Genomic DNA, 18727 nt, shown 5'->3' on the forward strand with positions numbered 1-18727 from the left:
TGGAGAAGGAAATAGCAACCCACTCCAGTATTCTTGCCTGGGGAATCCCATGGACAGAGGAAGCTGGTGGGCTACATTCCATGGGGTCACAGAGTCAGATATGACTGAGCAACTAAACAACAAGTAGAAATTTATTGTGTTCTGCATAAAGTTGTAATGTTAGCAATGGCATTGGTTCATAGGCAAGCAAACAAATTCTAATTCCCAGTAGGTCTCATTTCCAAAGCAGCAAAATGTGTGACTTTAAACCACGCATTTTGCTGTGATTATAAATCCCATTTTAGTGTTACTTTAAATTATTTCTTATGAACAAGTCATTACTTTCAAAATTGGGTTTTTTTGTTTGTTTTAGGTCTTTGCTACTTAGCTACTGGAGAAATTAGCAGTGTTGAACAGAGGGCTATGTACTTCCTAGAGTGGAGTGTATATTTCTATTGGAATAACATACATTCGTAGGAAATTTACTATTAAACTTTTTAGATATTATGAAACAAAACCTCTTTTCTACTGCAACGACAAGAAGGGACAGAGCACAAAGTCTCATTTTCTCTTTAATGTCCTATTAATGATTTAGAGGAAAACTAAAATGCTACACCCATTTGATATTGAAAGCAAAACAAGCTCTGGTTGAGATTCTATATTGTGTGGGTTGTTTTCCTAATCAGTTGTGTAGTATACTCTTTGGAATGCAATGGCTTGGGCCAAAGATCCTGGCATTTAGAAATGATTTCACAAAATGATTGCAGATTATCAACAGATTACATTGTTTTACATCAGGTGTTGGGCTCGCATTAAAAAAAAAAGTTGCTTAAAGCGTTTCTGAATATGCAAACTTCCAGCCAGAAAACCTTGTAATTAGTTCAAGTAGGGCCATGGGTGCACCCCTGCCACCAAATCAGTCTTGTCTCTATTAATGTTTATTTTTAAAACAAGACTGGAACTTTCAGCCCAGCTGTACCTAAAAGAATTATTTTCCGATTATAAGAGAATTATTATCCTCATCACAAGGGCCCACTTCTTCAGGGTTAATAGAGCATGTTACATACTCAAGATGCTTCCTAATCGTTGCTCAACATACTCCATTCAGAGGAGGTTGACATCATAGGAAGGTTTAGAGAGGCAGAAATTTAGTCGCAGGGAGTGAATGACTAAACTGCATGAGCACTCAAAACACCCTAACCCTTGCTCCGTCCTGTGTCATTATTTGTCCTCCCCGTCAGCCCTTCCCACTCACTCCGCTCCGAGCCTAGAAATCAGCCCAGACCCTAGTCTTCCACTGTTGTCTGGGAAATGTATATTGTTTCTTTTCAGGAATTCAAGTCTCTCAAGGCTCCTGCATCTTCCTACTGACAAAACATGTCTTAAGCTGCAAGGAACATGATTGTGATCCTACCAGGCAACTTCTGGAGTGGGGAACGCCTTCACTCTCATGGAGAGCCGGTAAGACCGCTTGCCAGCTACAGCCTCAAACGCCTGCTGCTGTTGAGGCCTCATGGTGATGAATCCCTTGTCTACGAAAGAAGGGAGAAATCCATTAGAAAAGACTATATGTAAACAAAACCGAACCAAAGCCCCATTCAAGGAGGGTGCAGCCAGGGAGTAAATGGAACTGAATTACTGGTGGCCCAGATGGTAAAGAATCTGCCTACTATGTGGGAGACCTGAGTTTGATCGCTAAGTTGGGAAGATCCTCTGGAGAAAGAAATGGCAACCCACTCCAGTATTCTTGCCTGGGAAATCCCATGGACAGAGGAGCCTGGTGGGCTACAGTCCACGGGGTCACAAAGAGTCAGACATGACTGAGCGACTAACACACATGCTCAAATACTGATCAGTGAATAAAACCATTTAGAAGTACCCAAACAAGTGAAATATTTGCAAAATCAAATGGTCCCTGGGACATAAAAGCCCACTGGCAGGGCAACAGAAACACCTTAAACATCTATGTTATAACAAAAACATATAAAGAATCTTCTAAAAAAAAAATCAACTTGGCCAATATGAGTGCCGTGGGAGAAAGTTGTTCCATGTGCTCTAGAACAACTGATTTGATATAAAACATCAAGTGGAGCAAGTCAAAAGAATATCAAAGGCATTGGTAGAACTGTCCTCCAGTTTCTGCTCCTTACAAGGTTATCTTTTCAATGGCAGCAATAAAATTAGGTTTTTAAGACTTCTGAAGAGGTTAAAGTATTTTCTTGACAGAATTTGCCTATTAGAATTAAACAATAATATTAGGATTTCATGGGAATAAAATCAGGGATAAAAGAACATTAATTCTAAGTAATTTATCACAGCATATCTTTCTCTAAATCAGTATGATCTCAGAAATTTCTTCCAGAAGTTAAAAGTAAAACTGTATTTTTCTGTTTTGTTCATGTAAAGTGAAGTGAAAGTCGCTCAGTTGTGTCCAGCTCTTTGCAACTACATGGACTGCAGCACGCCAGGTTCTTTGTCCATGGGATTCTCCAGGCAAGAATACTGGAAACGGTTGCTATTCCCTTCTCCAGGTGATCTTCCTGACCCAGGGATTGAACTTGGGTCTCCTGCATTGCAGGCAGATTCTTTACTGCCTGAGCCACCAGGGAAGTCCAATGCAATACTAAACAAATAACTTTGTATAGATTCTAATATGATCTAACTGACTTACTATCCACAATAAATTTGTAAGGGAAAGATACTTGACTCAGTGCAAAAGTATTACAGTTGAAGAACACTTAATGTGATTTGCACTTGGGCAGAGGGTGAAGGGAGACAAAGTTGTATTTTTTCATGACAGACTAACTCCTGTCCAAAAGAAAATTTACATGATTTATAGAACTGCACCCCCGCCCCTAAATCTGCAGTGACTGGAAAGCAGGGAAGGGTTGCTTACCATATATATGCACTGAGGTGTTAACAGACTTGAGTGTTTGCCCGCTTTTCACATGACAAGTGTAAAGCCCTTGGTCTTCCTTCTGCACTTTGTCAATAACAAGGATGCTGTAGAATACATTATTGCGGGGATTGCGTTGGTCAATGCGTTGCCTTATACTGGCTCTCTTATTTACCTAGAAAGAAAATGTATGAGTTACAGCATTTCTAAAATGATTCCTACAATCTGTAATTTTCTGCTAAGAGGCAAACCCACTCAGAGCAAGCTGCCCAGAACCACAGCTCTGTCTGGACATGTTTCCAACACGTGCCATAGCGCCCTAATTCAGCACTTCAGGTTCTTCAAATGGACTTTCATATGTACACTATCTTAACAGTTCCTCGCAACAAGCCAGTGAGATTGGTGGGGTTATTGCCTTTTTGTGGATGAAGAAATCAAAGCATCAAAACACTGACCAGAGTAGCCTGGGAACTCGGGTCTTCTGAGTACAAATCTGATTCTTTCCTCTAGCCCCTCTCTAAGCAGTAACCTGTTCTTGAGGCAGCAATATCAGACACAAACTCAGGCAAGGACTGTCTTCAGTATGTGGATTCATGGCAGGCTTTCTCCTAATAAATCACCATGTGAGTTTTTTTGGGGTTTTTTTTTTTTTGCTTCCTTCTAGAAATGAAAGATGATGAATCCTGGCTACACCTATTAGGGTTTAATGATCCATGTTTCATTATTTCACTATTTGAGCAAGGCTTGCCAATTTCTGCTAAACCTCACGAAAAGGGCCTGGGGACCTGCAAAGCCCTTGGCAAGTTTTAGCCAACAATCTAGGGCTGGGATTGATCCCATGTTTGCAGGCCTCAGGCTCAGCACTGTACCCCGGCCATAATGATCCACTCCTGGTTTTGCGAAGATGAGGTCACAGTGTCTTTTCCTTTCATTGTTCGCTCCTTTCTTTTTCTTACTTTTTTTTTTTAAGCATTACATTTTATAACACATAATATGTTATTTCCTCCTCTCGTTTTGTCCCCGTGAGGAGGCATGGAAAAAGACTCTGGAAGTTGGCCAGACTAGTCTCTGGGTCTTGACCTTAGCTCTCCCTCTGTGCCATGTTGGATCAATTCTACCTACCTGTTGGCACAGATGTGTTAAACAATTTTCTCCCTTCTTGGCAGCAACCACAGAGAAGATGTCAGTCATTGCCATCAAAAATAAGAGAATTGGTCCCTATGTGCCAGACTGGGGGACCTTCAGCAATTCTATTTGTGTTGATATTACTTCTCCCTTCTCCCTTTGGCATCAATGGGTGGTAAAAATATGATTAAAAATGAGATGTTTTTATAGTCTCAAAAAAATCTCCTACTTTACCATGAAGAAATATGGCATATACCACCTTAACCATGGGACCAAGATGGCATCATGCACCTCCGGATGTGACATTGAGAAGGACACAGCATCACTTCTATGGCGCACCTGCCCAAAGGGCATGGCCTGAGTCTAATAATTAGAAAAAAGACCAGAAAAATCCCAAAATAACGGGTATTCTACAAAATAACTGCTGTATTTCAAGGAAGGGAGGGCTTTCCTGGTGGCTCAGATGGTAAAGAGTCTGCCTGCAGTGCAAGAAACTCAGGTTTGATCCCTGGGTCAGGAAGATCCCCTGGAGAAGGAAATGGCAACCCACTCCAGTATCCTTGCCAGGAAAATCCCAAGGACAGAGGAGCCTTGTGGACTACAGTCCATGGGGTCACAAAGAGTCAGATACGACTGAGCAACTTCACTTCCAGGAAGAGAGGGAAGGGGTCTGATAAAATCAACACAACAAAAGAGGTAAAAACACTGAGGGACTAGTCCAGATTAAAAGAAGACTAAAGAAATAGGACATCCAAATGGCAGGATACGATGCTAGATCAGAAATTTTGTGCTTGTTGCTGCTCTTCTTTCCCAATTTGGTAACATCTTCATTGTTTCTGCCTTGGTATCCTAAAACTGCCTCTGGGTTTTACAACAATCTTGTCAGCAGCCACAGGCTATTTAAGTCAAAATGAAACCCAGTTAACAACTTAGATCTTTAGTCCCACAAACCGCATTCCCCAGGCTGTAAGGCATATGTTGTGATGTGTAATGTACTAGACCACTTCCATCACAGAAAGGTCTATTGAACAGGGCCACTTTCAAAGTTATGGACATTCAACAGATGTATCACCATACTCTCACAGCAGCAACACTAAAAGGATAAAAATTTCTTCCCTCCTTCCACGTATTAAGAATATATGGCTTCTAGCAAAACCCAGAACATATTGCCACAAGTTGTAGCAATCTTGTTTCAACCATTTTCTAGAAAATACCTTATGACTGATGAGTCTTTAATATGTCCCTATGGGGTCTTTGTGGTACCTTTTGTTGCCAGTTTATTCTGTTTTCCTAGCAAGAAGTATGTATACTGTACAGCACAGGGAATATAGCCCAGTATTTTGTAATAACTGTAAAGAGAGCATAATCTATAAAAATTCTGTATCACTATGTTGCATACCTGAAGCTAAACTAACATTGTAACTCAGTTGTACCTCAATTAAATAAAACAGTGGCTGGGGACTGCGGCACTCATCTTAATTCTACAAATGCCATCTAATACGTGCCATGTAATGTATACATAATTTAATCATAAGCTAACTTTGTGACTGGGCCACCTGAATGATGTAACCAATGGTTTACCTGGGATCTGAACCATAAATCATACAGACACGTAAGAAATGGTGCTGGACTCACTGTCGGACGATTCTCAACAGTTTATCAGAGATTCCCCCTGTATACATATTTAAAACAAAGATTGTTTGCAAGGATGTTTAATTTGAACAAGGGAACCCAACTCAGGCTTCATTCTTTTCATTTTTCTGAAAGACAGAATCACTCCTTTGTCCCTTAACAAACGGAATATTCGGTGGCTGGGTTGTACTATCTTTCCCAAACATGCTCCAATCAGGTGCCTGCCTGTCTGCCGGTCTCTTCAATTAAAGCGCCGACAACAACTTTTTGCTGCTGTTGTTACAAAAGATAGCCCCTGCCTAGCACGTTGTGATAAATTTCTTTCTCATCTCTAAATCCTAGAGAGTCGTTTTCAAGGATGAAACAATCCCCTTTTCCACCCAGAATCATGCAATAGAAATACCAGCTATACACTTCCAAACAAAACCTCCAGACATCAAAAGACGGTATCTCTGCAGATCATACTCACAACACGTCAGGGAAGAGAAGCACCCGAACCAAACCCAAAGCTCCTTTATTGACTCTGCCAGAGGCATCAGAATATTCTGCTTTTTCTCCCTTACTTCAAAAACTCAGTTTAGCATCTCACTTGCAAAAACTAAATACTGTCCTATAGAAGAAATAGAAAAGGAGGTCACTCACTCCTCCAGGGTAACTCCAGGTCATCTCAACTCTTGTGTTCAACGGGGTGGTAGCCGTGCAGTTGAGGGTGAGAGTATGGCCTCTCAGTTGTCTGATTGGGCTTGGTGTGCTTATCCAGACGTCTGTGATTGTGTTGGCTGTAAGCATAAGGAGTCACGTTAAAAAAAAAAAAAATCAACGTTTCATTAAGCAGATAAAGCCTTGAGCATCCCGGCGTACGTTCACGCTTTCGGAACATCACTTACTTTGCCGAATTATGAGATAGTTTGACTTGTACAAATATCCGTTGACTGTTGCCTCGCAGGTCAAAAGCCCCACTTCTCTGTAGGATGCTTTATGTATTATAAAACCCCTCCTACTGTCCCAGATTATTCTTTTTCCATTGGGGATCAGAGTACCAGATGGAAACTGGAAAAGGAAGAAATGTGTGTTCACAAAATCGTATTAGTGCTATGGTGAGAGCTTCACTCATAGTTTGTAACTGTTGAAATACAAATTTTATCTCAAATGAGAATAGTGCAGGTAGAAACTCCAGGTTGTCACAATTGGTTCTTTAGTTTTCTTTGCATGTAACAAATGATATGTTAACCATGATAAATTATTGTCAACAACATAATTTGTTATTAGTCTCAGCAGCAAGCTGCACCCACCTAGGGAATACCTAGTTGTCATTTGTCAGAATTCTCACAGGACCCTGTGTCTCTTCAAGCCTCTGGGAGTCTCTGTAACAAACTGGCCTGATGCTCAATAGGAAAATGAATTAGGAATTTTTTCCCACTAGGGCTGCCTGGTTATCTTCTTGGTCTCATCACCGGGAGCCCTTAACAAGCCAAACCTTGTCATCTCATTTTGCGTGATTCGTTAAGGAGCTGGCTATCTTAAAAGGACTGTGCATCATTGGTGGTCCGCCAGGATTCACAGCATTAACTTGGCACTCACTGGGGTTATTATCACTCTGGGGAAACTGAGGGTACTGACTCTGCACCAGGGAGGGCAACTCCCAGATGCTGCAGCTCCTGAGAGGAAAGAGAGCTGAAAAAGGATGTGAGGCCAGAGACAGTCAGGAATGACGTGCTTGTGAATTCCTAGAAGTACTGCTAAACAGCGAGTCCAAACGGAAGAAAAGAACCCACCATTTGATTCTCCCCTAATGCCGGTTCCTGCACACCAGAGAGTTAATCTAAAGCCTCTACTTTGAGTAAAGGGTCACTGTTCCACAGAGCTGCTGCTGCTGCTAAGTCGCTTCAGTCATGTCCGACTCTGTGCGATCCCATAGACGGCAGCCCACCAGGCTCCCCCATCCCTGGGATTCTCCAGGCAAGAATACTGGAGTGGGTTGCCATTTCCTTCTCCAATGCATGAAGGTAAAAAGTGAAAGTGAAGTAGCTCAGTCGTGTTCTACTCCTAGAGACCCCACGGACTGCAGACTACCAGGCTCCTCCGTCCATGGGGTTTTCAGGCAAGAGTACCGGAGTGGGGTGCCATTGCCTTCCTTCTCCAGCTTTACAGAGCAGCAGAGCCAAATTCCCTGATGCCAGATTGTCAGCCAATTTCAGAGGCAATGGTCTGATGACTACTGTTATTTATCCCCAGTTGGAAAAGGTGGGGCGGGGGGATCAAATCACCTTCTCACAACAGATTATAAAGATTCATAGCATTAACTGCCATAAAGAAGCTCAAGTCTTCTCTGTCTTCTTTTTAAAAGTACACACCACCTTCCACCGCTCTATCCGTCGATCCACAAGTATACTGCTTGTGGAAGGAGCGGATCGGAGTGGGATGTGTGACCTGATGGCAGAGATTTCTGTTTCAAAAGCACTAGCTGCCTCTCCCAGGGAGTGTATGTCCACCCTGGTGCACGTCCCCAGAGCCTTACATGGGTTTGCGATGAACTGCATCCTGTTTATGAAGAACTGAAAGCAATTAAAGGATGCATTTCATGCTTTAGTACATTAGGAGGCTACTTGTAAACTTGGGAATGCTCTGCATTCTCTGGCAGGGGAGTTGGGAGGGTGGGGAGGAGAAAGAACCTTCTTTTCTAACTTGGTGCAAACTATTAAAAGGAAAATCTCAGAAAAATTTACAACTGGGATTGAAATCTATCAATGCTTGAAAACATGAGAAATGCTTTAAAAACACAAGAAAACAAGTATGTGCTGAATCTAAGGGAAAGGCTGGCTGATGGACTTTCTCTGCGCCACCAAAAAACACATTCAGTTTTCCTCTGAAGCGTGTCTCTTACTCTCGTCTATCCATGACTGCCACTAGTTGTAGTCCACTGACAAAGCCGCTTTACGTCTAGCTGACAAGAGCTAAAACAGCAAAAGGCTACAAAGCTCATCAGCTGTGGCAATCGCTGTATGTGTCCTAAAGAGGCAGGAAGGTGGGCAACCTTGCAAGAGTAGGGCCCAGGGAGCTGTCACCAGCTGACCAGGGTTCTACTGCAGTAGGCGGGGGAAAAAGGAGAGGGAAGGGGCAGCAAGTTAGGAAAAGAAGGATGGGAAGAGAAGAGGAAGGGAAAGACCTCATGATAATGTCATGTCAGCATATATATGTAATAGGTTAGAATATTTTCGATACATATATATGATAAACCAAAATCCTTGTTAGAATTTTACGCTTCTCTCACTTGCTTTTCTTTTGTATCATAGAGCTGGGTGGGAAAACAGAGAAAATAAGCTTTCCTTCCCGAAATGCTTGCAGGTGAGAATTTGGGAAAATTCCTCAGACAGACAAGCAACCTGCATTAGGGCCAGAAGGCAAGGGGCTTACATGAAATGATAAGTTTCATATCCCCATGGTTTGCTCCATATTCATCACAGAGCAAATATCATCTTGGACTAAGGGGAGTAATGCCAGGCTCTTGAAAACATCACTTGATAATACATTGATTACTGGGCATTAAACTGTTAGGTATGTAACATGGATAGTAAGCTGTGAATGGGCTTGCCTATGCCAGGCGAGGTCCTATACTGGGCATTAAACTGTTAGGTATGTAACATGGATAGTAAGCTGTGAATGGGCTTGCCTATGCCAGGCGAGGTCCTAAGTGTCTTCCAAGCACCTCGCGTAGCCTTCCTGACAGTCCGGTGAAGGGGTACTCCTGTAACTCTCCCATCTCTCCAGTGAGGACACTGCTGTGGAGGGAGGTCTCATAACTTGCCCATCTATCTGGCAGGTAAGTGGACAGTGAGGGGAGGAAGAATCCAGGCTGTATGATCCCAGCCTCTGCTCTGAACCACTCTGGTCCTCCTCCTACGCAAACAAAACCATCCGCAAAGGATGGATGGAGGAGCACGGGAGCAGAAGACGGAATGTGGGCTATAATGCTCTGTGTGGCCCCAAAAGCCCCTCACTCCCTGAGAACCTCAGTTTTTTCTTCTACCAACTGAGTTTGACTCCTCTGGGGTTTCTACCTCGTCTACCACGATTTTCTATTTCCTGGCAATGGTACCCAGTGTGATGGAAGCCATGACCTGTCACTGATGGACTATATTGAAGATGTAACTCCACAACGTAGGGGAGTGAATGCAAGGCATGAAGACAGGGAGATACCTCATCACATTTCAGGATTCAGGGTTAATAGGTGATACTGAAAATCACTCTGGATTCTTCCAATTTGACTACCGTCACCACCTGAGTCCTAACCTCTATGTGATGGCAGTGCCAGGAGATGCCTTAGACAGTGTTCATTTTTCCTAAGCTCTAAGCACCCAGGATTCACTGCAGTTTTCCATCTGGGGAGTTTTTATCTAATTCTCAGACTTAGCACTACCCCTAAAGTAACCAGCTGAAATACCTGACTTGGTACATTTTAGGGATTTTGTCTTTATTAGATTTTACTTGAAATCATTTTCCTTCTCTTCATGCACAATTTACAACATAATATGAAGAAAACTCACACTTATAGTTTTTTATTTCCCCTAAGAGATTAAGTTTAGATGCTCGGCAAAAGATAAGCCTTTTGTTGGAATTCCCAACTCAGACCAAAGCAACAGTTCTCAGATGCCTGGAGAGTCAGGTATCCTGCCTGGCAGTTCTGCCTTCAGCCAAAATCTGGAGAATTAATTTGTATACGCCACAGAATTGGTTTTTCTGACATTTACAGACATTTGAATTTGTGGCAATGCATAAAAATTTTCATGATTTTGGTTCTTCTGTGATTCACATAGATTTATGCCCAGAACATTATCCTCTTATTCCATTTAAATACACACATGGGTATAACATCTAGCACTCAGACTTCTGAGTAAAAAGCGGTTATAGAAAAGTATGTAAGCAAACTATTCCAGAGACAGAAAATAACAATACATTCTGCTCACTTGTGGTAAAGAGCAGGTGAGAGAAGTTTTACCTTTTTTAAAGTAACACTGATGCTGGGAGACGAGACCCGGCAGGGGATGACCACCTTCTTCCCTTCGGTCATATTTATAACCTTAGGGATTTCACTGCGCATGTCTATGAAAGGTCTACCTGTATCTGAATGAGAAGAAAATGAAAACACACACACATAAATGACTGTACGATGAACACCCAGACACTGAAGCTGGCACGGCAATGTGGGGACCACCATACACCTTCCCATTCATGTGACCCCCATACATCCGTATTCTTCTCTCTCACCCGGCCCTCCGTGTTTCTGCCCAGATACAGAAAGCTTCTCTAAGGAAACCGAATTCCTTATTCAGGTCTCGGCCTTCAATCAGCAGACCCTGAGGCCCAGTCCCTACTTTGCAAATTGTGACCTGGGGGATGGGGTGAGGAGTGTTTAGATCATTCAGAGAAAAAGCCATAAAAGTACAGAGTGAGAGTAAGGTGAATATTCTGCATAAACACCTTCCCACAGCTTTGCAAAGGGCCTCAGGAAGCGCCCTCCTGAGCCATTGTCAGAAGTCAGAGGAGGTGGGTGCACAGGTCCACAGTCTTAGGAGCACCAACGACAGCGGAGAGTGGGGGACCAAGGTGTCAGGCTGGAGAGAGGATTTCCATCTGAATGACAGAAACACGCCTCCACCACTTTCTGCAGCTTAAAGGCCGACAAGTAAAATGAGAAGGTCTGAACTACTTCGGGGAGGGGGTAGGGTGAAGGCAGGAGAAGCAGGGTGAACACGGCATTTATTTCACAAGCACGTGTGTCCAGTTCTTTAGCCTGCACTGCACGACTACGAACAGTAAAGCACGCGCGAGTGCACGCAAAGAGACCTGGAAAGGGCTTTACCTAATCACCAAGAGATCACCTTTAAAACCATGGCATTGTCAGCTACAAATCGGCCTTGCCTTTTACCTCTACAAGGATTAAATCAGGTGCCTCTGCAGGGCTGACCTTCAACACCCTCTGGAGGGAGTTCAGGGTGGACAGCAGGAATGAGGCGCTCTGGGAAAAATGGACAGTCAGTCTTCAGCTAGTTAGATATTCTCAGGAGATGACTTTATGAGCCCAATTCTTGCATCTCCTCATATCTAAAAAAGCACTAAAATCCCTCCTAGTGACATCTGCTCCTCAAGACAAGCAGAAATCTTCTGCAAAAAAATAATACATGCTTGATTGCACATACTTACCCTTCATCAAAATCACATATATGTTGACCTTCCCCACCCATCTCCTGCCTCTTTGGAGCAGTTTCTCAGAGCTATCTGAGATGCTGTCTTCCAAGCTATAGTCCTTATTTCGCCCCCAATAAAACTTAACTCACAACTCTCACATTATGATTTTTTTTCCCCAGTCGACAGCATTTTGTTCACCTCAGAGATCAGAAGGACTCAAACCACTTGCTGGGCTTCCCTGCAGTTCCTGTAGGGACAGGACTGAACATTCTTTCAGAAACACTCTCGTAGTCCACTTCGCCCTTGGAATCCCCTGACAGTGATCTCTTCAGGAAACACTGCTCTTAACTTCTCCCCTTGGACCCAGCCCTCCCTGCCCAGATGGAAAGAAGCCCTGTGCAGACTCTCCCCCAGGGCCCCACCTGCTCGCCGTTCAGAATAATCCTGGATGCCGAACAGAGAATGAAGGGAGAAAAAACATGGGCACGATGGGGGCCATGGCTGCCCGGACTGATTGGGGGCTGCAGACATTGTTATGAACTGTGTCTCCCCCCGCCCCTCCCCCACACAAATGATACGTTCTGACCCCAGCACTGCAGAATGTGACCTCACTAGGGTCAAATAGAGTCACTGCCAATAGAGTTACTTCAGTTAAGTAGGGTGGGGCCCTAGTCCAATAGGCCTGGCGTCCATATAAGATGATGGCCATGTGAGGAGAGACATCCAGGGAGAACGCATATGGAGACAAAGCAGAGATGGAGCAATGCAGTTGGAGGTCAGGGCCACCGAGGATCACCAGCCCCCCTCAGAAGGTAAGGAGAGGCAAACGGGCTCCCTACAGGCTTCAGCGGGGCACGGCCCTGCCGCCACCTTGAGTGTCTAGAATGTGAAATGATAAAGTTTTGTAGTTCTAACATACACACACACACACACACCCACTCCACCACCACGAAAAAAGGGACCTTGCTGTAGCCCGCTGAAGGTGGTGGTGTGTGACATACACCAGAGGGGGCCCTAGAGGGACCTGATCGATACAGCCCATCTTGGATGATCAGAAACCCCTGAATGATTCCTCCTGGTCTCCTGGGAAGCCTTCCTGGGCCAGCCCTTCCTGCTTCCCATCCCAGCCCACCTCAGGGGCTTTGCCAGCAGCCCCAGAACTCTCCTGTTATAGCACCTAACACACGACTTCCCTGGGTACACGTGGGATGATGACTTCTTAGGAGAGGAGACAGATGGTATTCATCTCTGCCTCATAGGAAATGAATGAATGAGCCAGTGAACGAACTACTCTCCAACCCTGTCATTTTACAGATGAGAAGAGAGAGAGGCGTGAACAGGTGCCGAGAGTTGTCTCGCTGTGAACAGAAACCCCAGAGGCCAGTTTCTTCTCCTGAGCTCCAGTCCAAGGATCCTTCCCTGCCCTACCTCCCCTCATCAGAGCCCGCTCCCTCGTCATAGGAAGCACTGTTGTTGGCAATTGTTTTTCAGAGACAGGCTGATTGTCACAGTTCTCTGGGGCAAGTGTGTGCGATGTCACACGGTCTAGTGTTGGAGGAATTCCCAGACGAGGATGCTCACTGAGGGGCAGGGCTGGGGTGGGGGTGCCTTTGGGACAGCCTCAGGAAGGCTCAGAGCTGGGGGGTGAGCGGGACAACAGACTGTGGTTAAGACCGTACATGTTAGGAGAATTTAGGGCTGACCAGTGACCCACTCCAGCATTCTTGGGCTTCCCTTGTAGTCACAAGCTGGTAAAGAATCTGCCTGCAATGCGGGAGACCTGGGTTTGATCCCTGGGTTGGGAAGATCCACTGGAGAAGGGAACAGCTACCTAATCCAGTATTCCAGCCTGGAGAATTACATGGACTGGACAGTCCATAGGGTCACAAAGAGTCGGACACGACTGAGTGACTTTCACTTCACTTAAGTGGTTAGGACTCGTACTTTCATTGCTGCTGAGGGCACAAGTTCAAATCCTGGTCCAGGAAAGATGAGCAGCATGACCACAAAAAAAAAAAAAAAAGCATGCACTTCACAGCCAGGGTTCGAATCCTAGCTCTGCCCCTTACTAGCAGTGAAAGAAAGTAAAGAAAGTGAAGTCGCTCAGTCGTGCCTGACTCTTTGCAACCCCATGGATAGTAGCCTACACCCAGCTCCTCTGTCCATGGGATTTTCAAGGCAAGAGCACTGGAGTGGGTTGCCATTTCCTTCTCCAGGGAATCTTCCCAACCCAGGGATCGAACCCAGGTCTCTCACATTGTAGACAGACGCTTTACCGTCTGAGCCATGTGGCCAAAGCATTTTGCCAATTCCATCCCTCATCTGTAATACTTACCTCAAGGGTGACATGAATTCACACATATAAAATGTTTAGAATGGTACCTGGTAGACGTGTACGTGTTAGCAATTAATTTTCTCATTATGAGAAATCTGAACTTGAGAAAGGAGGGTTAGGGTATATGAAAATCATAAATTATACTCAAGATCTAAACTACAGAAAGTACAAATTTATATTCATATAATGGCATAAAAAAAGGCAAAACATACACTAAAATGTTAGCCATGATTCCCTTTGAGTATTATGAGTTGTTATTATTTTCTTTGTGACCCCATGGACTGTAGCCTGCCAGGCTCCTTTGTCCATGGGGTTTCCCAGGCAAGAATACTGGAGTGGGTTGCCATTTCCACCTCCAGGGGATCTTCCCAACCCAGGGATCGAATCCGAGTCTCCTGTGTTTCCTGCATTGCAGGCAGATTCTTTGCCATTGAGTCACCAGAAAAGCCCTTCTGTTTTTGTGAGATTTTCTAGAATAAGCATGTATGATTTTACAATAACATTTTAAATCATTGCATGTAAGTCTCAATGTCTAAAGCATTTTTACTTGAGGGAAACTATAAATTTTGCATGTGATTTACATCAGTTTTGTCCAGTATACTAGAAGGAGACATTAACTATCACATTAATAGTTGTATGTCTATTAGGAAGGCTCAGTGAGTGTAGTAGCATCTGTAGAAAGGAAGAGTTAATTATACGGAGACAAAGATTCACTTATCAGCACAAAATTCCTCCCCTGAATAAAACTGCTGAGCTGGACATCCAGGCAGGACTACTGGGATTCGATCAATTCCTTTCCTTCCTCCTGTGAGTCTATATTTTTATCTCCTTTGTGAGTCCCAAGGTAAACACAAACACCAGGAAATGGTTGAATTCATGTAACTAAATTGTAAATCCTTCACATTTAATTTACTGTCTCCTTAAGCAACCATTTTCAACAAAGGACACTGGCATAAAATGTTCCTGAGGAAACAGTAAACCTTGGTGTAGTCATTTTTAGTCTAACGAATGCCAGTCCCAAAAGAAAACAAAAACAGCTAACGCGACATGCCTTTGAACTTCATCTCGTCCTTGTTCACTCTGGATCCCTCGAACACTTGAATTTCATAAGTCAATGCCAATTTTAGCACTGGGCCCACTGTTCAAAAAATATCAGAACTTCAGTGATTGGTGTCCGTCCCAGCATAATTCAAAACACACCATTTGTAGCACAGTTAACAGTGGCATTATAAATCCACTATGTTTACAAATGAACTTATGCCTACAGATACACACACTCTATTCTCCAGGCTTATTAATAGTATATTTCCTCTGCAATTTGCTTCAAGGAAGGGCTAAGAATGAACTTGCCTGACATATTATAATACAAACATTTTTTGTTTTGTATGACCACAGATACAGAAGAGGTCACGGTTCCATTAATATCACCAGTAAAACCACTTACTATTCCCATAGGACGCATTTGTCTTCGTCACAAAATTAAAAACGACTTCTAAACCCAGCCAGCGCCGTGAAGTGATTTCCTGAGACCAAAGTGGCTGGTTGTTGAAAGAGTGAGGAAGAGCTGCTCCGGAGACCGCCGGTGTACCCGTGGTGCAGACACACCGTCACCAGGGGCTCAGGCCACACCCAGAGGCAGGGGGGTCACAGCACCCTTCCCTCGCTGGACTCTCAGAACTCAAAGCAGCGACAGGAAGCTGGCACAGAATGACGTTTTCTCATCCAGTAGGAGTAGCTGGGCTGTCATCCTTCAGGACAGCGGGCAGACTTGGGCGCAGGGGAAGATCAAACAGGGGCCCTTGCTCAGAGTGGTATTATACCTACTTTTTCAATGTGTTTTTTCCTTTTGAAATCTGTAATCACTCTGGCATATCAGGGCACACAGACATAGAGGTCCCAGCATGGCAGGCTTCATGCCACTCTATTTCCCAAGGGCATCACCTAGGAGCTCGTCTGTGGAGTGTGGAGCAAGTGAATGGCCCAAGGATTTTAGGGGGTTTTTCAGACTGAAGAGGAGTTCAAGAGTAAACATCTCCCCATTCCATCCCTCTGGGGAATGGGGAGGGAGGAGGGAGGAGGGTTCAGGATGGGGAACACATGTATACCTGTGGCGGATTATGTAAAGTTTAAAAATAAAATAAAATTTAAAATCTTCAAAAAAAAAAAAAAGAGTAAACATCTTATTTCCGAGTACTTGTTCATTCCCATGATTTTCATAAACTTTTTCTTGATTTCCTTTTCCTTTAATTTCATTTACCTTAACTCTTAAGTCCTGGTCATGAGGACTCCTAATTATTTTCAAGGAGGATGTGATTTTAATTTACTGAGGATGAAGTGAAGAGGATAAGAAGGTAATTAACCAACACCATGAAAAGGATCCTATCTAGAAATGAGAGTTTTCACATCGCACTTTTGACTTTAGTTGCCCACCAAAGCTTTTGAGTTTTGAGAATTCAAAACTTTGTGGAGCAAAGCTTTGTTGCTCCAGAGCTTTGGAGCAACCACAAGAAAGCTGAAATAGCTATAGTAATATTAGATAAATAGCTATTGTTGTTCGGTTGCTAAATATTAGATAAAATAGACTAAAACAAAAAACATTACTAGAGATAAAGAAGGCATTTTGTAATAATGATAGTGTTTAGCAGGAAGATATAATAATTATAAATATATAGGCAACTAGCAACAGAGCACCAAAATACAGGAAGGAAAAACTGACAGGGCTGAAGAATAGAAAATTCAACAATAATAGACGAAGATTTCAATACCTTACTTTCAATAATGGACATAACAACTAGAGAGATGGCTGAAAAGGAAATAAAGAACTTGAACAACGCAGATAGCCAACAGGACGTAACAGACATACACAGAACCCATCACAGCAGGATACACACTCTTCTCAAATGCACACAGAACACTCCCCAGGATAAACTATACACTAGGCCATAAAACAAACTTCAATTAAATTAAAGGATAGAAATAAGACAAAGTATGTTCTCTGACTACAGTGGAATGAAATTAGAAACCAGTAAGTGAAGGAAACTTGTTGTTCAGTCACTAAGTCATGTCCAAAAAACCAGTAGAAAAAAATTCACGAATCCAAAAGCTAGTTCTTTGAAAAAATAAACACAACGGACAAACCTTTGACAGACAAGCCAAGAAAAGAGGAGGAAAGACAAATTAATAAGACCAGAAAAGAAACAGTAGATATTACTATCGACACTACTAAAAAGAATTATAAAGGAATAATATAATTGTATGCCAATAAATTAGATAACAGATGAAATAAACAGGTTCCTAGAAAGACATAAACTACTGAAACTAACTCAAAAGAAACAGACAAACTGAATATACCTATAAGAAAAGAGATTGAATCAGTCATCAAAATATTGCCCCACAAAGAAAAACTCAGGCCCAGAAGACAAGTGAATTCTATCAGATATCTAAAGAATGAACACCAATTCCTCACAAATTTTTCTAAAAGAACAAAAGGCAAAACTTCCCAATTCATTCTATGAAGCCAGTGCTACTCGGATACCAAAACCAAAGACATCACAAAGGATAAACAGGTCAATATTTCTTATGAATGTGGATGCAAAAAAAGCTCAATTTCCAGCAAACCCAATAGCTATAAAAGAATTATGCACCTGCCAGAGTGGGTGTTCCAGGAATGCAAGATTGATTTAACATCCAACAACCAGTCAATGTCATTAATATACAGTATCAGTGGAATAAGAAACAAAAATCTCATGATCCTTTCATTAGGTACAGGAAACGCATTTGACAAAATCCAAACCCTTATGGAAGACGGTATGGAGATTCCTTAAAAAACTAGGAATAAAACCACCATATGACTCAGCAATCCCACTCCTAGGCATATAGCCTGAGGAAACCAAAACTGAAAAAGACACATGTACCCCAGTGTTCATTGCAGCACTATTTACAATATCTAGAACATGGAAGCAACCTAGATGTCCACTGATAGGTGAATGGATAAAGAAGTTGTGGTACATATATACAATGGACTATTACTCAGCCATAAAAGGGAACACATTTGAATCAGTTCTAAAGAGGTGGATGAAACTAGAGCCTATTATACAGAGTGAAGTAAGTCAAAAAGAGAAAGATAAATATCGTATACCAACGCATATATATATATATGGAATCTAGAAAGATAGTACCAAAGAATTTATTTGCAGGGCAGCAATGGAGAAACAGACATACAGAACAGACTTATGGACATTGGGAGAGGGGAGGAGAGGGTGAGATGTATGGAGAGCGTAACATGGAAGCTTATATCACCATATGTAAAATAGATGGCCAATGGGAATTTGCTGTATGTCTCAGGGAACTCAAACAGGGTCTCTGTACCAACCTAGAGGGGTGGGATGGGGAGGGAGATGGGAGGGAGGCTCAAGAGGGAGAGAACATATGTATACCTATGGCTGATTCATGTTGAGGTTTGACAGGAAAAAAATTCTGTAAAGCAATTATCTTTTAATTAAAAAATAAATTTAAAAAATCCAAACCCCTTTCACAACAAAACAACACACACACACTCAAAAAACTAGGAATAG

General features: G+C 42.9%; 1 protein-coding gene across 5 annotated transcripts in view; it reads right to left on the reverse strand.

Annotated features, from left to right (window-relative positions):
* Nucleotides 1-18727, reverse strand: part of FLT1 (fms related receptor tyrosine kinase 1) — a 206106-nt gene that overhangs the window by 131177 nt on the left and 56202 nt on the right. For all 5 annotated transcript variants that reach the window (XM_044927306.2, XM_006078571.4, XM_044927307.2 and 2 more), the window contains 5 exons: nucleotides 10629-10753; nucleotides 6520-6682; nucleotides 6275-6411; nucleotides 2876-3050; nucleotides 1394-1511 (listed from right to left, as the gene is read on the reverse strand). In XM_044927306.2, coding sequence (XP_044783241.2) covers nucleotides 1394-1511; nucleotides 2876-3050; nucleotides 6275-6411; nucleotides 6520-6682; nucleotides 10629-10753 — 718 coding nt within the window. The remainder of the gene's footprint in view (nucleotides 1-1393; nucleotides 1512-2875; nucleotides 3051-6274; nucleotides 6412-6519; nucleotides 6683-10628; nucleotides 10754-18727) is intronic.

The sequence above is a fragment of the Bubalus bubalis genome, chromosome 13 (genome assembly GCF_019923935.1).
Source record: "Bubalus bubalis isolate 160015118507 breed Murrah chromosome 13, NDDB_SH_1, whole genome shotgun sequence".
NCBI classification, from domain to species: Eukaryota; Metazoa; Chordata; class Mammalia; order Artiodactyla; family Bovidae; genus Bubalus; species Bubalus bubalis.